The sequence below is a fragment of the Chenopodium album genome, chromosome 25 (assembly GCF_948465745.1).
Source record: "Chenopodium album chromosome 25, dcCheAlbu1.1, whole genome shotgun sequence".
Classification (NCBI taxonomy): domain Eukaryota; kingdom Viridiplantae; phylum Streptophyta; class Magnoliopsida; order Caryophyllales; family Amaranthaceae; genus Chenopodium; species Chenopodium album.
Genome location: NC_137858.1, coordinates 32,228,423 through 32,248,232, shown reverse-complemented (window position 1 = coordinate 32,248,232; position 19,810 = coordinate 32,228,423). Strand labels below are relative to the sequence as shown.

The 19,810-nt window shown below is 34.9% G+C and overlaps 2 protein-coding genes across 2 annotated transcripts; one reads left to right on the top strand and one right to left on the bottom strand.

The window, feature by feature from the left end:
* Positions 1-8,492: 8,492 nt before the first annotated feature.
* LOC145613979 (uncharacterized) lies at positions 8,493-9,170 on the top strand. Its single transcript, XM_081669000.1, has one exon. It carries the CDS (start codon positions 8,493-8,495, stop codon positions 9,168-9,170), a length of 678 nt encoding a protein of 225 aa, XP_081525126.1.
* A 6,964-nt stretch (positions 9,171-16,134) lies between these two features.
* On the bottom strand, positions 16,135-18,958 carry LOC145615064 (transcription factor bHLH93-like). Its single transcript, XM_081670142.1, has 4 exons — positions 18,274-18,958; positions 17,912-18,085; positions 16,720-16,887; positions 16,135-16,613 (listed from the first exon to the last, which is right to left on the bottom strand). The coding sequence occupies exons 1-4, from the start codon at positions 18,916-18,918 to the stop codon at positions 16,527-16,529; spliced, it is 1,074 nt and encodes a 357-aa protein (XP_081526268.1). The 5' UTR covers positions 18,919-18,958; the 3' UTR covers positions 16,135-16,526.
* Between the last annotated feature and the right edge of the window lie 852 nt (positions 18,959-19,810).

The following is a 19,810-nucleotide window of genomic DNA, read 5'->3' as shown; positions in this document are numbered from 1 at the left end:
TTAGGGCAATAGCAATGGTGGGGTTTGTGTGAGGTTTGTTGGAATTTTTTAGAGGTTTGTCAACAAACCTCTTGTTGTGGGTAAAGGTTTGTATTTTAGAGGTTTGTAAATACAAACCGGTTTGATCATGTGAGTTGGCAAAATTTTGGGGCTTTTTCCTTTTTTTTTTTTTTTTTAATTTTTAGTTTGGATGAATTTAATGAATAGTATTGATATGGGTCCCCTACATAAACCTGTAAATAGGTTCATCTATTGTTGGTGAGAGGTTTGTTAGGGGAGAGGTTTATGTAATGATGATGTGGCTGGTGAACAAACCTCTTAGAGGTTTGTTCTATTGCTATTGCCCTTATAAACTAATGGAAACACACTTCATACAAGCTAAGTATAAAATGTATAATACTATGATCCCCTTAAAACACCTTTTGGGTTTAATTAATCCTTAGGTATGAGACAAGTGGATTAATTTTTCCACTTTGAATTGAAAACTGTAAACCTTAAATCATCCTACAAAAGAAGCATTGTCCACCGTATAATATTGAAGAAATCAAATTTGAATCATGTATATAGTCTTGAACGATAATTGTATTAGGAAGTAGTAATTCAAATTTATTTATGTCGTTATTGGTTAACATATGTATTGCACAAGCTTAACATTATTCAAAAGACTAGCTAGCTAGAAATTGTAGAAATAATTGAATACGCTAAGTGTTAAAATGTTGGTTATGTTGTGTTTAGATTACATGACATTATTATTGTTACAAAAGAAGTTAAAGAAGAAGTCAAACAAAGTTGTTTTTATATATAATCCGTGTGGACCATGAAAATACTCGTATTATGTTTTATGTTGTAATAACATTGGCAAATTAGCATGCCATGTTAGATGTCCAAGTCATCGCTACACAAAGAATGCCCCTTCCATGTGGTATTACACAAAGTCAAAAGTCATTGATCATTTTAGATATGCACTTTAGTTTCTAACTTTAATTTGGATCTTAGCTTACTCCTAATCCCTTTGTAATGTACAAGTAGATCCTTAGTATTTGGTGCATTTGGGGGTTTATCAGTCCTCTCCCCACCCATTTCCCTAGTCCCTAGCTAGCTACTTGATTTAATTTTATAACATATCGGGTCCATTTCAAGATAACCTTCCATCCGTCTTGAATTAATTGTAATATCTAATGTTCATATCTCACGCAATTAAAGACAGGACATGAATTTATTTATAATTAGACTACTTATTATTTTGGAACAATCTCTACTTTCTTCTATTGTCATCCATTTATAGCACTTCTATTAAGAACAATGAGATTTGATCCTAATTTTTTAATATCACCCCAAAAACTTCAACCAACTAAACTATATCTAACTATTTTGAATATACAGAGATAAAATTATTATTTAGATTAGACGTTTCATAGTGCATCAATATTTTAAATGACATATGATGGTGTGAAATGTAAAGCAAAATGGTTCTATAGTGTAGAACAACGTAGAGAGTGTCACAACATTATACCATAATACAATGTGTTGACCTTTACAATCCCAAAATTAGAAACCGTCAAATAACAATTATCCTTTATTACATCAAAATACCGTGATTATGTTCCTTTACCTTTTAATCTCTTATAAAGGTTGATTACACTTACATTACGTTTGGTAGGAATAAATTATGAATATGATAATAAATTTGTATGTAATTTTGCAAGGAAACCTTATGGTCATTACACATTACCATGCCAATGAAACTTAACCTACAAACTGTGTTTTAAAATCCACAAGTTTTTATTACCACACAACATACCACCTCTAAAACGATAACGGATGATTATGGAGATTTGTGAAGTGGGGAATTTGGAGAGGGACTAGCATTACCATAAGTATTGGCATACTTAATTACAAAATCATAACCAAAATTGCCATTTATTACCAACAATCTACTATTTTGTTAGGGTCTATCTAAACTAAAGGTTGCATATATAATTAAACAAATTCATAGCTAAGTACACAATAACCAAGTCAACCTATAGGTTGATTTGAATCATATATTGATAAGACAACATAACAAATAATGAAAAAACAAAATTCATAAATTCGTCGTATCAATATATATTTTGAACATTTAACCATAATGAACAAGTCAAAGCATGCACCAACTTGAAAATGTGGGTACGTACTTTATATCATGAAAGAGATAATGGTTATATTATACAGTTCGTTACATTACAAATTACAATAGCTTAAATTTGATGGCGGGTCCTTTAGATTTCAACGATTAAATTATAATAGTTTTGCCAAAAAATTAATTAATTGATATGATATATTTTGGTTTTATAACTTAGAATCGGAGAATTTTAGGGTGGTGGGCTAAGATGCTCTGCAATTATTGGGGCACATGGACGTTAGATGCAAGAATCCTTAACTACCATCAATATGTATAAAATATTATGCGAATACCATAGTATAAAAAATTAATTATACGATTTATTTGTGTTTATTAAATATTTATTGGTTGGTACATGTATAACTACATAGGCATGTGATGGGTTAGTTCAGATTTGCATGAATTGCATCTTATAACAAAATCCTTGACCCCCCTTCCTTTTCAGGTAAGAGTTTAGGTAAAAACCAATTTTCTTTTTATGGTAATATGATATGATGTGTTGAATATTTGTTGATAATTTTGTATATTATAATCTCTGTATGATATTTTTATACAGTTGATAGTACGGAGTTAAATTATACTGGTGTAATGAGAGTTATAAAAGACAATTATATATACGTGTTTTAAGTATCAAGTAATACACCATATTTTTAAGTATCAAGCCACATTACTTGATACTTTAAACTTCTTCATGTGGCTTTTTACTAATCATAAAACTTTTTTTATAACATACTTTTGTTTTTTATTTTTATTTTTTTTAGATGTGCTCATGTGAATCAACTTTTCTTGTAATTTCGATAAATTATAACATGACAATACTTAATTGAGCGTAAACCCCTCCATTGTTTAAGAAGACTAACTTTCGTAATCAAATCCGAGAACCATAACTCAAAAGGCTGTATAAATAAGGAGTTTACGCTCTTTTTTATGTCTCAACTCTTATGGACTATTTGGCTGACGCGAAATCAATTCATTTTCAGGCATGCAATTTATTCTCCTACCACCATCTTTGCCATAGTGGATGAGTGGGTTTCTCATGGAGATCAGGCTGGTATGTTGTCTATTCAGTTCTTTTCTAATCAGCAGGGCCGAGTTACTCCTACGGTGCCTTGTTCTATTACTTGTCTTCGAGGTACTTCGATTGATCCTGTGCAGGTTTGCCTGATTTTGGATGGAGCGTGGACTGCTGCGGATTGTTCGGCGGGAACGGGATGGATTTTCCGCAGGTTTGAATCGAATGAAATTTTAGGAGGTGGTTCCAGAGCTTGTCGTGCTGGGTCCACTTTTCAGGCTGAGCTTTAGGCTTGTTTATGGGGCCTTCAGGCAGCTATTCACAAAGGATTTCATAGTCTTTTTTATTTACACGGATAACGCTACCTTGTTTCGCTTCTTCATCATGATCGCGCAGCAAATGTTTCTTGCTTATGGTTGTTGAGTGATGTTCGTCGGATTCTTGAGGGTCTCTCGGTTTTTAGGATATCTAAAGTGCCTCGGGACTGGGTTACACCAGCCCATTGGCTGGCCAGACGAGCTTGTGAGCGTAGGATTCTGTTTTGGTCCTTTTGATTTTTGTGGTTTGTTGTTTTATGTTTGGTAGTTATATATTGTCAAAAAAAAAAAAAAAAAAAAGGACAATACTTGATTGAAATTAATTTTATGACACATTTTGTTAGATTAGTAGGTTTTTAATTTTCATATTAAGTCTTATGATGATCAAGTTTCATATAGTATGAATATAAAAGTCAACAATACCTTATTGAGAGGCAGGTAAGGAGTATTTAAAGGGGTTACAATTAGTTGAAGGGCCATTTGCATAATGTCAAAGGCCTTGGACAATTTGGGTTTGGAACAAATTAAGTGTGCCTTAAACACTGTTACATGTGCTTGTTAGTAGTTTTGCAGTTGGTTTTGTAATTAATACAAAAGCTTAATTTCATACATCGTCAATTTAGTTACGACTATAGAATTAGTTATCACATTGTCTCAATCTTTCATCATTATTGATGTGTTATGATTATCATCTTAATTACTTAGCTCAATTAGTAATAATATTGAAAAATCTTATTATAACTCATTACCAATTTAAGAAAAGTGATGATTCTATCTTAACATCCTAAACCTAGTAAAGTGACTATAAAAATCGAAAGTATGAGATAATTTGTTTATTGTCGTGTTTAGTTAGGCCTGTATGACAATCGTTAAACTCTACCTTAAATTCAGAAGGGTAAAGCAAGTGTGCTTGCATAATAAAATCTACCGATCAAAAACTAGTCTAACCACACTATTTTCACAACAAAATTCAAAATTATCAAAAAAATCATCAAGAGGAAATCAGTGAATACCTTTCTTATGGTGTAATGAGAGGCAGCAGCCCGCAAAAGGTACGTGATGTACACGATATTTGATCCTAGGTCTTAATTAACACCCTTAACGTTTTTACAAAGTTAGTTGGCATTCACATAACTAGATATACTACTGCGCAGATGATCTCTTTGCTTGATAAATACAGTTATTAGTCTCATTCTATGGTTGCTTTTTTGCCTATGTTTGACTCTAATACGTAGGATAATGAACACCAAGTATGATAATGAATTACAAGTCCGAAAAGGGGAAATCTTGTTACTCGATAAAGAATTAGGGTACGAGCAATGTTGAGGGGTTGTTCTGTGTAGATTTATGATATCCGAAGCTTAAGATGTACTCAAAAAGATTAATGAGACATTTACAAAATATTAGTATATACCCGAACATATTGCAAAGGTCCTTGTATGTCTAAACATCCTTGTCCCATGTAGCTCTTTTTATAATACAAGTATACAACTGAATTAATCGCGGGAAACTAATTGATTTGCAAAAGTTACAATTCTATCTTATACTCGATCAAAACCTAGAAACTCCGAGGTGATCGGAGGCTATACTTGGGAACAATATGGCAAACAAGCATAGATAGCAGATCAGACAAGCGGTAGAGGCAGCATAGACATAAGCTAATTTGGATCTTCAAGCACGATTAAGTTCAAATGAAGCAATCACAATATAAAACTGCAGCCAACAGCCAACCAGAGTAATTTCACATGTAGGCTGTCCTGATAGCAAACAAGAGTTAGCAAAAATAACTAACAGTGCAGATAATACCATACAAACACAATAGCAATCTGACATAATAACTTGCATATCAGTCAAAGACAAGAAATGATCAGCAAAGCCAAGGAAAGCTAGCGCCTGTTCCTGGATTTCTCCAATGCTCTTGGAGTTGCACAAAATCACGAGATTTCAAATGCATATATGTTTTATTAGAGGAAAGATCACAAAGAAGCGTTTTGTATTCAATTCTGTGCTGTCATGACATACTTCTATAGTCATGATCTTACAACTCATTTCTCACACTGTTACGCTGAAATCTGATCTGAGTACAAACCAACCTTAATAATCTTTCTAATATTATGCCCAAATGTATTATCTCCAACTTCATACATTAATAATTCGTCATTCTTTCACTCAGGAATCACTAAAAAAAAAAAAAAACAAAAAAAAAATCCTTTTGCTATTTTCATTTCATTCTTCCATACTTTTTGGCTTTTTTTAGTGAATCAGTCAGACACACATGTCATTGCACTAACTTAACAAACTGAGCACAATTTGATATACATAGATGAAAGTATACCTAGACCAATTGCATCAGAGCTCTTCATGCTTCCCAACCTCCTGCATGTATCAACAAACATCCATATGATGTTATTTTCAGCAGCGTCAGCTTTTTACATATAATTCATACAACAGTCAAGAATGAACAACAATCCTGTATGTTTTGGAAAGGAGTGACGGAAAAACCAAATTTAAGCATGCTTTCGTTTGGTAAAGATCTTCTAGCTTATTGAGCCTATTAGTGCTTTGATCGTATTTAAAAAGCTAATTTGAGTGTTTGGTAAATTTTATTGGCTCAAAGTAGGGGCTTTTTTTAATTAGCTCATTGAACTTATAGCTTTTTGGTTATTTCTACACTAAAAAAGCCAATAATTAAGCTATTTACTAAACATTTTTAAACACTCAGATACTTACAACTAGGTAGTCAAACCAACTAATATAATCATCTTTATCAATCAACTCCCAGCTAATTACCAACATAAGGCCATAAAGTGTTATAAAATTTTCCCCCCCCAACGATTAACTTAGATTTTACATATATATATATATATATATATATATATATATATATTGGGGAGGGGAGGGGCTTATAGGCTGTGTGTCATGGTTCGAGATTTTGGGCACCAGAATGTGCGACGCGCTCTTGCCTTTTGGCGGCAAGGGCGCAAGACTTTGGGCGGAAACAGGGGCTTGTGAGCACTAAGCAACACAAGCGTGCAATTCAATTAATTTCAAAAGCACTCACGTCTTTTGGTAACGGAGCGGGGGTGGTCGGACTTGTGATGGCCGATAATTTAAGTGGGCACAAGCGGTCCAAACCACGAGCTCTTGTAGCATCAAGTTGGTGGAGCTATTATGCATGTATGCAAGTAAGACACAATATATATAAATATCTAAAAATTTACAAACATATAAAGAAAGCAGCACTTGGTAGAAGACTTTTGGATTTCATTCAATTATTTGCCCTCTTAAGAACTTAAAGTCGTAGATGTATAGAATCCCTAGTGAACACTGAGAGAAAGAAACACAATGATAGGATCTAAGGCCTAGAAAACATAAAGTAAACTCTAAAACAATTATACCCCCTCTCATCAGATAGAATCTAATATCTTCTCACTCATCTATTTTATAGAACAAAAGACTGAGATTAGTAGAAATTATAACCAAATAGATGCTAGCATGGTTGCTTAATATTTCAGATGATACAACTCAAAAGAAATATAAGTGAGAAAAAGTCTCACATTGAAATAAATGAGAGTGTCCCCACATTTACATATTGGAGTAGTTTAGTACAATTTGATTTAGAAGTGGAAGACAAGGAACGTGTGTTGGAAGGGAGACCTTGGTTCTTCGATGAGAAATTACTTCTTTTACAGGAAGTATATGGAGATGAAAAACCCTCTGAAATAACCTTTAAACAAATGCCTATGTGGGTGAGATTGCTGGAAGTACCTTTGAATAAACGTTCTGTAGATGTAATGTATGATGTTGGTGAGTTTCCTAGAGGATTCATAGAGGTAGATGAGTCTGACCCTCTGGGATGGGGTGAATATTTGCGAATAAAGGTCCTTGTCGACATCAATAAACCCTTGCGTATGGGCTTGTTTCTTGCTTTGGGGAAAAATCAGTCCACATGGATCGATTTGAAGTATGAGCGACAAGCGGATTTCTGCTTTTTTTGTGGGAGGCTTGACCATACCGAGAAAGAATGTCAGTATAAGGAGCAAAATAAAGATGATGACCTGAAGGTGGTGTACCAATACGGACCTTGGCTTCGTGCCTTTCCTATGAAGAGAACTAAGTTTGATGCAGGGGAAACAGAAGATGAGAAAGCTTGGCTGGAACAAATTAAGTCTGTGATAATTGCTAAAAAGAACCCTAACTACAATGACTCTAACGTGGTTAAGCTAGGCCCTGTAATTGCTGCGAGGAAGTTGTTATTCAACTCTCCAACCAAAAAGGAGAGTGACAAAAACGGTGATATGAGGCAAAATAAGGAAGCTGAGCTAATTTTTGTAAGCAAGGGTGAGCAGTTGGTGTTGAGAACTGTGAAAAAAAGAAAAAATTCAAGGTAAAAAAAAAAAAGTGAGAGTAATATAGGGAAAGAAGGGGATGTACAGGGAGGTGAGGAGTGTGAGGTGCAAGAGACTGCTACGAGGGAGAAAAAAAAAAGGGAGAAGGGAAAGACGACAGAGGGGCAACTTTTACTAAGAGTGAGGAGGTGAGCAAGGGGGGCACGGTGGTAGCAGAAGATAAGAAGAGTGAGGAGGGAGTTATGATGAATGATGAAAGGGGTAGGAAATTGAGAAAAGTAAAAATCATAAGGGGGGATAAGAAGGTTGGTGAGGGAGTAAAAAAGTTAACAGGGAACAAAAGAGAGTGTGATGAAGGGGGGGCAAAAGATGATGATGTGCTGGTGGATGAAGATGTGTTGAATGATGATACAAACAAGAGACATAAGGTTGTAGTGCTATCCCAAAATGTGGCGGGCCCTACTCTATGGGCTCTCGGTGAACAATGAATTGCGCCCTGTCAAGGAATTGTAGAGGTTTGGGGAATACCTCAGCGATTAGTGCTTTGAAGAATGTTGTGTATCTAGAAAAACCCCAGTTGATTTTTTTTATGTGAGACTAGATTAAAAAAGCATGAGATGGAGAATATTAAAATAAAGTTAAAATTCAGCAATATGCTAGCAGTTTGTTGTGAAGAGGTAGGGAGAAAAAGAAGTGGTGGTCTAGCTTTGTTATGGAAGGATTCCTTCGATGTGGAGACAAAGTCCTTCTCTTTGAACCATATTGCTGCTTGGGTGAGGTGGACGGGCATTGGAAGATGGAGGTTTACAGGGATTTATGGCTTCCCCGAGGAAGAAAATAAGAATATGACAGGTTTACTGCTGGATAACTTGCACAATAACCATTCTGGGCCTTGGATATGTGGGGGTGACTTAAACCTCATGCTCACTTCAAATGAGAAAAAAGGAGGGAGGGAATTCATTATTGCTGAAGCAGAAATCCTAAGGAGCGCTATTGATGTATGCGACCTGGAGGATATTGGCTTTGTGGGGCACGATTATACCTGGACAAATAACAGAGGCGGTGAGAAAAACGTCCAAGAAAGGCTCGATCGATTCTTAGCAAACAAAGAATGGCGGAATTACTTTGCGGGTTCCTTCGTGTCTCACCTGTCAAAGCGTAAGTCTGACCATCTTCCCGTTTTGTTATGCATCAGTGAAGGAGTGGGTAAGCCAAAAAAGAAAAAATTCAGAAAAAGGTATAAATTTGAGGAGATGTGGTTGAGGGATGAGACTTGTGGAGATATTATTGAGAATGCGCGGACTTGTGGTGGTGACATGTGTTCAAAATAGCTCATACATCAATTAATCTGAGTGCTTGGAGTCGTAATAAATTTGGTGACTTTGTGAAAGAGTTGAAGGAATGTAGAGCTAGAATGGAAGAACTGATGAGGGAAGATCAATCCGATGAAATTAATGCACAGATGAGAGCTTTGGATGATAGAATGGATGAATTGGAGCATAGGGAGGATTTATTTTGGATATAGATAAGTAGACAGCATTGGCTCCGGGATGGTGATAAAAATACTTCATTTTTTCACCAAAAAGCAAGTCAGAGGAAGGCGAGAAACCATATCCGTGAGATTAAAGATGCTGCTGGTAATCTTTTTTGAGAAGAAGAACAAATCCCCGAAGTCTTAGCAGGCCACTTTGAAGAATTATTTTCGTCTAGTGGGCAGGGGGAAGTGGAGAATGTCATTGATAAAGTTTACTCGAAAATCTCTGAGGAGCAATTTGCCGATTTGTTAGCCCCATTCAATGGTGAAGAACAACGTTACATGGGACGGGATTCGATTCGAAACGTGGTACGGAAACGAATACGCGGAACGCTACCCGTGGTGAATCCGGTACAATTGGGTACGAAATAATTAAATTAATAAAAAAATTATATGGGTGATTTTTATTGATAGATTTTTGTATCTAGGTGGGTGGATTGCTAAAAAAAGTAAATAAAATAAAAAACCCAAGTTGCTCATTTAAAAAAAGCCCAAGTTGTTGATAGCCAGATATAGGTTTAAGGCCTTTAAGCTTTTTACCAATTAAAACAAAACCCTAGCCGCCACCCTTAGTGTGCAGTCTGTGCACAAATAAAAAAAAAATGTTACTGCTAGGTAAATCAGGAGAGAGGAGGGAGAAAAAAGTCAAAAACTTCAGAAATTAAATAGGTAAATACACGTGAAAGAAGAAAGAGAGAGAAAACTACATTGAAAATGTCGGGAAACAAGCCATTAAAGGTTGCAGAGGAAGAACAACCGTGTTTGCTCAGCCACAACTAGGAGTCGCCACCTTCAGCGTTCTGGTTCGCGACCACCAACGACCCAGGTCGCGTTAGTTCCGCATTCCGGTTCGCACGAATCAGATCGCGATTCGTGGCTCCGTACCGCGAACCTTGTAACGTTGGTGAAGAAGTTCGAGAAGCTCTATTCCAAATGCACCCTACAAAAGCACCGGGCCCTGATGGTATGTCTGCAATTTTCTATCAAAAATTCTGGAATATTGTTGGCAATGATGTTATTAGAAATACTGTGAGTATTCTTTATAATGTAGGTGATATTTGTTCTATTAATCAGACTCATATTGTGCTAATTCTGAAAAAAAAAAAAAAAAAAAAGAGTGTGAGTCACCTTTTGATTATAGGCCAATTAGTTTGTGCAATGTTGTGTATAAAATTGTGTCAAAAGTCTTAGCTAATAGACTTAAAAAAGTACTCCCTACTATTATTAGTGAATCTCAAAGTGGGTTTGTGCCGGGTAGATTAATTACAGACAACATTCTTGTGGTCTATGAATGTTTTCATTATCTACGGAAGAAGAAGACAGGGAAAGAAGGTTTTTGGTCTTAAAGCTTGATATGAGCAAAGCATATGATAGAGTGGAATGGGATTTCCTGGAAAAAATGATGAAAAAATTTGGCTTTCCGGAGACTGTTGTGCAATATATTATGAATCGTGTGACTTCAGTTTCTGTTGATGTGTTGGTAAATGGACAACCGTCTCGGGGTTTCAAGCCAAGTAGAGGGCTCCGGCAAGGGGATTCCTTATCCCCGTTTATCTTTATTATGTGTGCGGAGGGGTTATCAGCTCTTTTAAGGGATGCGGAGAGAAAGAAGATGATCCATGGAGTGAAAGTTGGAAGGCATGTTGAGCTTATTTCTCATTTGTTTTTTTTGCAGATGATAGCATTCTATTTTTTCGAGCAAATGAAGAAGAAACTGACAGAGTTCTTGAGATTCTCTCAACCTATGAGGTGGCGTCGGGCCAAAAACTGAATATGGAAAAATCGGAGGTGTCTTTTAGCCGAAACATTGATCGTGAGAAGAAAAATACGCTTCAGATGAAGTTATCTTTTAAGGCTGTCGAGGGACATGAAAAATATTAAGGCCTCCTAACTTACATTGGGGGATCTAAAAAAAATTATTTTCTAGAGTATTCAGGATCGGGTCTGGAAGAAGCTTAAAGGTTGGAAGGAAATTTTTTTATTTCAGGCAGGTCGGGAAATTCTGATAAAGGCTGTGGCTCAAGCTATTCCTACTTATGCAATGCAATGTTTCTCAATTCCAATTAGCATTTTGAAAGAGGTGGAACGAATTTGTCGGAATTTTTTCTAGGGTCAAAAAGGGGAAGAAAGGAAAAATTGTTGGGTGGCATGGAACAAGTTGTATCGAGCAAAAAATAATGGTGGCTTGGGTTTCCGTAATATGCAGCTCTTCAACAAAGCAATGCTATCAAGACAGGTGTGGAAAATTTTGACAAATGAGACATCTTTGATGTCACGAGTGCTAAAAGGTAAATTCTTTCCACACTCGAATTTTATGGAAGCAAAAATTGGCTCTTCTGCTAGTTTTACTTGGAGATCAATTCTAAGTGTGAAGGAGGTGATTTTTAAAGGAGCCAGGAAGAGAGTTGGTAAGGGAAGTAGTATACAGATTTGGGACGATCCTTGGGTCCCAAAACTACTTGATTTTCGTGTTCTTGCACAAAGGGGGGAGAGTGAGAATATTCTAGTTTTTGTGAATGAACTATGGAAGGAGAAAAAGTGGAATATTATCTTGTTGAATGAGCTTTTCTCTCCAAGGGAAGTAAAGGAGATTTGTAGCATTTCCATCCGTATTTCTGAAGAAAATGATGGCTGGACATGGCACCACTCAAAAGATGGGAATTTCAATGTTAAAACTGCCTATAACATGCTCATTGAGAATGAAGAAAAGGAGAAAGCATCTGCTTCAAATGGGCATGATACTTTCAATTGGAAATCTATTTGGCGAGCTTGTATACCTCCCAAGGTTAAGATCTTTGCGTTGAGAATGATGCCATGGCCCATGACATGTTTATGCTTGAATTCCCCTATCTTATCGGCCATGGCCTTCTGCTTGCCCTCAGGAACGTGCTGATAATAATAAGCAGTGTACTCCATTAGGCGCTAGGCCGACAGCTCGGCCCAACCCTTTCCCCTGTCAACTAACAGGGACTCCCTTGCTGTTTCCAGCCGAGAGCGCGCTTCCGCCGAATTCATGGAGGCATTATCAGAAGTGGACAGCTCAAAATCACCATCGGAGCTCTCGGACTCTAAGTCCGAATGAGGGTCCCGATGGCTAGGCCAGAAGCATCCTCCCTCAACTCTTCTTCCGAAGCCTGATCAATCGGCCAGAAAGCACTCTGTTCTAACTCATCCCAAACTCTTCCAGAATTGAAAAATCGGGGGTACTTGGAGTATTGGGCGGATGGTCTTAGGTCTCACTTGTAGGCGCCATAAAGGAGTCGTCCGAATTTTACCAGGAACCATCTGGATTGTACTTCCTTGATGTTCTCTTTGTCTTGGCCATACAGAGACAGATACGGTCGGATTTGGAGAAGTTCGCAAAGGGGAGTCCAAGAAGGAGCATTATTCGGCACTCCTAGTTCTAGATTCAGCCGTCCTCGGTGACCAGCTGATCGCTAACCTAGGCCGTGCTGTACGTGCGCGTTTGGGAAACCATTTTAAAAATAAAAAAAGAAAAAGAAAAAGAGAAAGGAAAGCAAGCAGTTACCATGTAGCAGATTGTGGAAAAGACGCTTGAAAGTGCTTGGTCGTTTGAAGCAAGCGGTCAGATTACAGGCAGTCAGGAAGGTTTCTTCTCAAAAAAAGACAAATGCTCTAAAAAGTCAAAGATTCTCTCTCAAAGATTTTCACCAATGTGTGAAAATGAGGGAGGGGTCAATGTCTATTTATAGAAGGGTAAAAACCTATGGTAAAACCGTGAATTTTACCCCAGATAAATGGTAAAAAGCATGCGTGACACTTGTCACAGGTTCCATGTGGCATGCCACGTCCTCCCTGTGAGGGGCAAATGATTTAAGTATTTCTACCCCACCGTGTGTACCAGTGCAAGTTCAACACGTGTCACCCAAGGAAGGGCCCAAAGTGGACCAACTAGGGCACAACACGTGGCAAGCAGATAATCCAGGGAAATGGCGGCCTTCAAGGCTCAAATCCCTAGAAAGCCATAAAACTGCGCAGCCCAATCATTCCTATGTTTCTGTAACCTAGGACAGGGGTGCAAACTTCTAGGACCATATAAATAGGGAGATTCCCCCATTTATTGGGGCACTTTCAAATCATTGCATCACCCATCACTCTCAAAAACAGAGAGACACTTGATCTCGGAATCCTTGCTAGAAGATACTTATTTTTCTGCATCTTTCTACTCCTATCTCGTACTAACTTGATCGTCGGAGGCGAAACTCCGAACATGCGGAGCTTCCGTTGTTTTGCAGGTATAGGCGGGTTGGTTCCAGTCTTTGAGTTGTAACTCTCCCGAAGGACACGAAAAACCCCAAAACAAGGTCTACATATAGTAATAAAATTACATTAGAATGTGGAGTATTTAATTTCAATCGTTGAGAATAGATTCGTAAGATTACATATTCCTCAAAAAAAAATGTATTATAAATGGATGTTGTACGTTTTGAACTACTTTTGTCGCTCCAAAAAAATTATGATATAAAAAAAAAATTTAATATGATAATTATTAAGAGTTATAATCTACTATATTTTTTGAATAATATCATAATTTAATTTGTACATATATTAATATTTTATCGAAAATAAAACTCTACACTATCAATTTTATCCTAAAATTCTATCCAAATTTTATTGAAAATAGAGTTTTTAAACTAACTTTTTTTATCCTACAAAGTCTATCTAAATCTATCCAATTTTTCATTAAACTAATAAATCATATGTGTTAAAATAAATTTTATACATTGCCAATGTGGCATGACACTTGGCGAAAAGTTGGGACGCCAAGTGTTGTTGTGTCGTGGCCTGGCTAAAAGTTTAAGTTTATATATTAGTTATATGATGTTTTCAAAAAAGGAAATTGTCTTAATTAAATTCCAAGATTTAAAGAAAGTGTGTCAAATAATAATAATAATAATAATAATAATAATAATAATAATAATAATAATAATAAATATATAAATAAATTTATGTATTGTGCAAAGAATACAATAGCACTCAAGTTACCTTAGACATTAAAAACACAAAAGATAGAGATGATGACATACCTGATGAATGTATGCAATATACATACAATGTAAATAGGGTTTGGTCAGATAACAATGAACTCTAAATCTAGAATATTCCGGAATGATACTAGGAGGATAATAGATATCCACGAATATTTCATAACACACCTTTTAATTTATATTTAATTTAACTACCTTCCATTTTTATCAAGGAAATATTGTTCAAAATAATTCGACCTATGCCTCATCTGTTCAAAATAATCCCGCATTTCGGGTCTGTTCTCTTCTAGTTAATTTCAGTTCAGTTTCTAATTTTCTTCTTTCATAAACAATTCATTTCAGCTCTATTCAGTTCAGTTCCTAATTTCCTTCTCTCATAAACAATTCATATCAAATCAGTTCAATTCAGTCAAGTTCAGCTCAGTTCAATAAATCAAAACAGACCCTTCAATTATATATTCTTAATAATCTGATCTTCCCAATCTGCTTTAACTGGTTTCGGTCATTACTAGACACGTGTTAGCCTATAATTGGTAAAAACAATTAAAGGAAAAAAAAATTCAGAAAAAAAACCCCTAACTCAGATTTCGGCAGCTCCAACCACCGGCCCCTTACCCAATTCGGCCACCCCCTCCCTTCCCCTTCATTTTCCCATAGCATGTTCCTTTTTTTTTTTTTTTTTAATTTATTAAAGTATCCTTTGTATTTAATTTGATTATAGCGCATTCATGATATTTACAATTAAAATTAATACATAATTATATAGGATCATCAAATAATTTTATTTTTTTTTATATATTAAGATAAATGGAGTAGATTAGAATGTCTTCTTGCAAGATTGTGTCCTTATCTATATAAAAGTAAAAGTTGATCATCAAATATAGAAATAGAGGTGAGGTGATAAATATATTGTGTTGAAGTTATACTTTTCTAGGAAAAAACGTGACATCATTGGACTAAACGTACAACAAGAGAAATGATTCTATATTAGTAGATGTTGTTTTTCTAAGCAAGTGTACATTTGAAAAGTTAATTAAAGATGTTTCCTTTTACGCTTAAGAGACCAATTTTACATCAGAAAATAAGGCTTGTTCACTTCAGTTTAATTTCAGCTCAGTTCAGTTCAGTTCAGCTCCAATCAATTCAGTTCAGTTCAGTTCAGCTCCAATCAGTTGAGTTCAGCTTCTAATTTCCTTCTCTCATAAAATATTCATTTCAGTCCAATTCAGTTAAGTTCAGCTCCAATCAGTTCAGTTCAGTTCAGTTCAGCTCAGCTCAGCTCACCTCAGTAAATGTAAACAGACCCTTAGATTGATGTTATTATAATAATTGAATTAATGAATTTTATATTTATCAAAAAATATTTTATTTTCAAACAAAATCTTATAAAAAGTAAACTAAATAAACATTTGGAAAACAAAAACAAAAAATATAATAATATAGGGTTCATTCGACATCATTGTGATTTTTATTTTTTTAAGTTATTCATGATATATGTCATAGAGAGAATAGAAAAGTTAGTCCAATTTGTTAAAATCATCAATACTTTCAAAAATGACAACAATAATTATTTCCTATTTTTTGTTTTTATTTTTTTTCATAAAAAAGGAAACAGAAAACAATGACCCCCGAGTCGTTAAATAATACACTTCATAGCATCAATAATGAGCAAATAACAGTACAAAATTGAACATTTACATACAATAAATTGAACATTTTGTAGGTGATTCAAAACTGAAAAACAAGTTACGTCATTATAGGAGAAAAGGGGGATGCTGCAACACTGTCTTATCTGTTTACAAAGGAGTGTAGGCAAAAATTTGCAAACACTAAATGATAAATCATGCAAACATTTGACCAATGTGCTAGATTATTTTCACACTAATTAAAAGACTAATCTAAAGCATATCTTCATTTGATATGATACATGAAACCTTTCTTATGTCACTACTAAACTTGAGAAACAAGCATCAAAGAGTAGTAACTCTTGCTCCCTAAAAAGAAGGGGAAATATAAGGCTAAAGAGCAATATATGTGGGAGGTTTTTCTTTTGTAAATTGCAAAATTATTCAATGAAACATTAGAAAAATAGAATACAAAAAAAATTTAGGAAGAGATTTTCTTTTTCTCTCTTTGCAAAATACCTACAAGCACCTTCCTCCATACCCTGCATTTCTAAACAATGCTTGTTTTATTTCTTCAGAATTTATCAGCGACTTTTGTTCCATTTCCTAAAAAATTATTTTTGAAAATTAGAATTCGTTATTAAAAGTTCCTAAAAACAAAAAAAAAAACATAAAGTTTGTACAAATCAATCAATTTAAGGAAATTTTATACCTCACAACATGAAGCTTGTAGTGAAAAATCATTGAAACAACTTATAACACATTGTTGTATTTCAAGACCCAATGCTTCTAGTGTAGTTACAGTTGATAGTAGAAGTCCAGGTTTTCCTGCACAACAAATCTCCACCCTTGTATCCAAGTTTCTCCTCTCTACATCAAACTGCATGAATTACAACATTCTCAAAATTATACAGAGCTCACTTGATCAATTTGTAAGTAAAATCGAGCTAAAAACATAAGACAAAAGTTTATGAGCCATGATCAAACTTTTAAAAGGAAGTGACCAAATTTGTATATTTACTCCGTATCCAAGGTTGGGGATTAGTAGTATACATAGTTTCGAACTACTCCGTATGTCATCGTTATAAAACTTATGACTTATTGAATAGGGAGTCACACTTCTTATATTTTTAACTTGTTTACTTTATTTTCGCTTATTAAAAACTTGTAATTTAAATATATCAATTTTAAACAGCGCTATCTAATTGTTCTCAAAAAAAAAATCTAAATTCAATTTACAAATGGAATAAATACGAATTATTTTAGGTAAGAAAAATTAGGTGATTATTTAACCCGTGGGATATGACCCATATAATTCAATAGGGCATTAGGGCCCCCTACATGACTACAAGTAACCTAATGACCCCATGTTGATCGACCCCCAAATTTTGTTTAGCAGTTTAGCTCTCAAGTGATGGGATGTTTTGACTCATATAATTAAATGGGGCCTACACAAAGATAAATTAATTACAAATTTACAAGTAGTGGAATGTTTTGACCTCTATTATCGATTGGGGCCTTCACAAACAGCCTAATTAATTCATGCCTTATCCCAATTTGCCCCAAAATCTAGGTATGCCCTTAAATAGTGGGATGGTTTGATCCATATAATCGAATGGGTTAATACAAGTAACCTATCAACTCATGACCTATTCTTGTCCGGACTTCACCGCCCTTACTTTGTTTTGTCCCTAAAAAATCTAATTTGTCAAACAAAATAGGAGCTAGATTATGAATAAAAATATACTATTGAAATAATTCTAACTAGATTATATATAATTATATGGAGTAATTTAAAGTTTGTCAACTAAAAATAAAAGTATAAGACAATAAAAGTAGTATAGTAGATAAAAAGCAAATAATATGAGAAAAAACAGTAAATTAGAATCAAATTGTAATGATACCTTTGGTGAGTTCCTGACAAGGACATCACTTGGCTTGGCATCTTTGAAAATGGTCATAACATTCAATTGATTAGTGTTAGAACCCACATCTATCTCTTCTTGCAACTTGTTAATCCTTTCTAATAGCTCCTTCATATAATCAATTGTATCACCAAGTATTGATGTTCTATCCATCTACACCAAACAAATAACAAAAAAAATGGTTACTCCACATTATAAACTAATTAATTAATATTGTAGTAATTAATTAACAAATTACTCATATCACATTTGTACGAATCATATTGTCACAATACTAGTTCAAATTACGTTATTATCGTGACTATTATACTAAACGAGCATAAACAAATTGATTAATTCACCTTACTAATCTTGGGAACAACGGATCTAAGCATGGAAAGACGGTCATTCAATCTCTTTCTTCTCCTCCTTTCAGCCATAAGATTCTTAGAAGGTTGTCCTTCAACCTTCTTAACTTTACTCTTAACACTACCATTACTAATAGCCCTCTTATCAATCATGGACAATCCCACATTAAACCCCGAAGGCGAGGGTACCTCAAACTCAACCTCACCGGAGGACAGAGAATGCTCCGCCTTGCATGACGATGACGGAAGAATATTTGTCTTTTTATTATTGTCATCCTTCGCCGCCTCGATCATGGACGACATCGAGTAGTCGGGTTCAAGGCCCGGCCCGGAGAACGTCGGGTCAGGGTGGAGGAAGAAGGAAGAGCAGTCTAAGGCGGTGGTGGTGGTTGTTGGGGCGGCGGTTGGTGGTGGTGGGTGGTGGTCAATGGTGGAGGAAGAGAAGGAATCATAGGATGTGGTGGAGGTAGTGTTAGGGAGTAAGGTGGTGGTTGAATCTAGGCCGTCGAATGGCCAAGTAGTTGATGAAAAGAAGCCGTTGATTTGATGATCTACGGTTGTTGATGATGGGTTGGTTTCCCATGCTTCTCTTCTTAGAGCTAACAATTCTTCTAAGAAGCCATCTTCATTCATCTCCATTATTCTCTCTCTATAACTTTTTTTTTCTAAAAGTGTAGAAAAAGTGGAAGGTTATTGTATGTAAATATGGGTGTATGAGTTTATGATTGGGTATTTATATGGAGATGATTAGACACATTAGTTTGTTTAACAATAATTAATAAGCCTATGTTTTATACGAGTAGTATAAAGGGGATAGCAATGAGAGTGGGAGTGGAGCAAATTAGGGTATGTTCTCTTACATTTAATTTCAGCTCAGTTCAGTTCAGTTCTTAGTTTCCTTCTCTCATAAACAATTTATTTCAGTTCAGTTCAGTAAATCAGAACATGCCCTTAGTTACTAATAATAACTTCGTATATACGGAGTAATTGGTAAGGTACATGATGTCATTTTCAATTTCTTTTAGTTTTTATTAATGAAGAAATTCATTAAAGAAAATAAATAAATAAAAAGTTTACAATAGTCTTCATTAAAAAAAGATTTAGATAGTCTTCTATCAACATTGAGACCTAACTACTCAACAAGATAAGTAAAGATTTTTAAATACTTATGGAATACATAATTTTTACTACATCCGTTTCATATTGTAACAATAGTATTAATATTGTATAAACAAAAAGAACATAAGATAAATTTGTCAAATTTTATATACATAACCGGATTTAAGGTTATTATTCAAATTAAATTAACTTTATATAAGTCTATATGCTATGTTTATTTAGATTATTCTACACTTTACAATGTATTTAAACTTTATGAATATTTGAAAAACAAAAGGTATCTTTTTCATTATCAAAAAATCTATTAGTGAAGAGTATAAATTCAAGCCATAGCTACTCTATAGAGTATAATTTACCATTATTCTTTATAGTTAGAGCCTCAAAGGTATGTAAAATCATCATCAAATTCTTT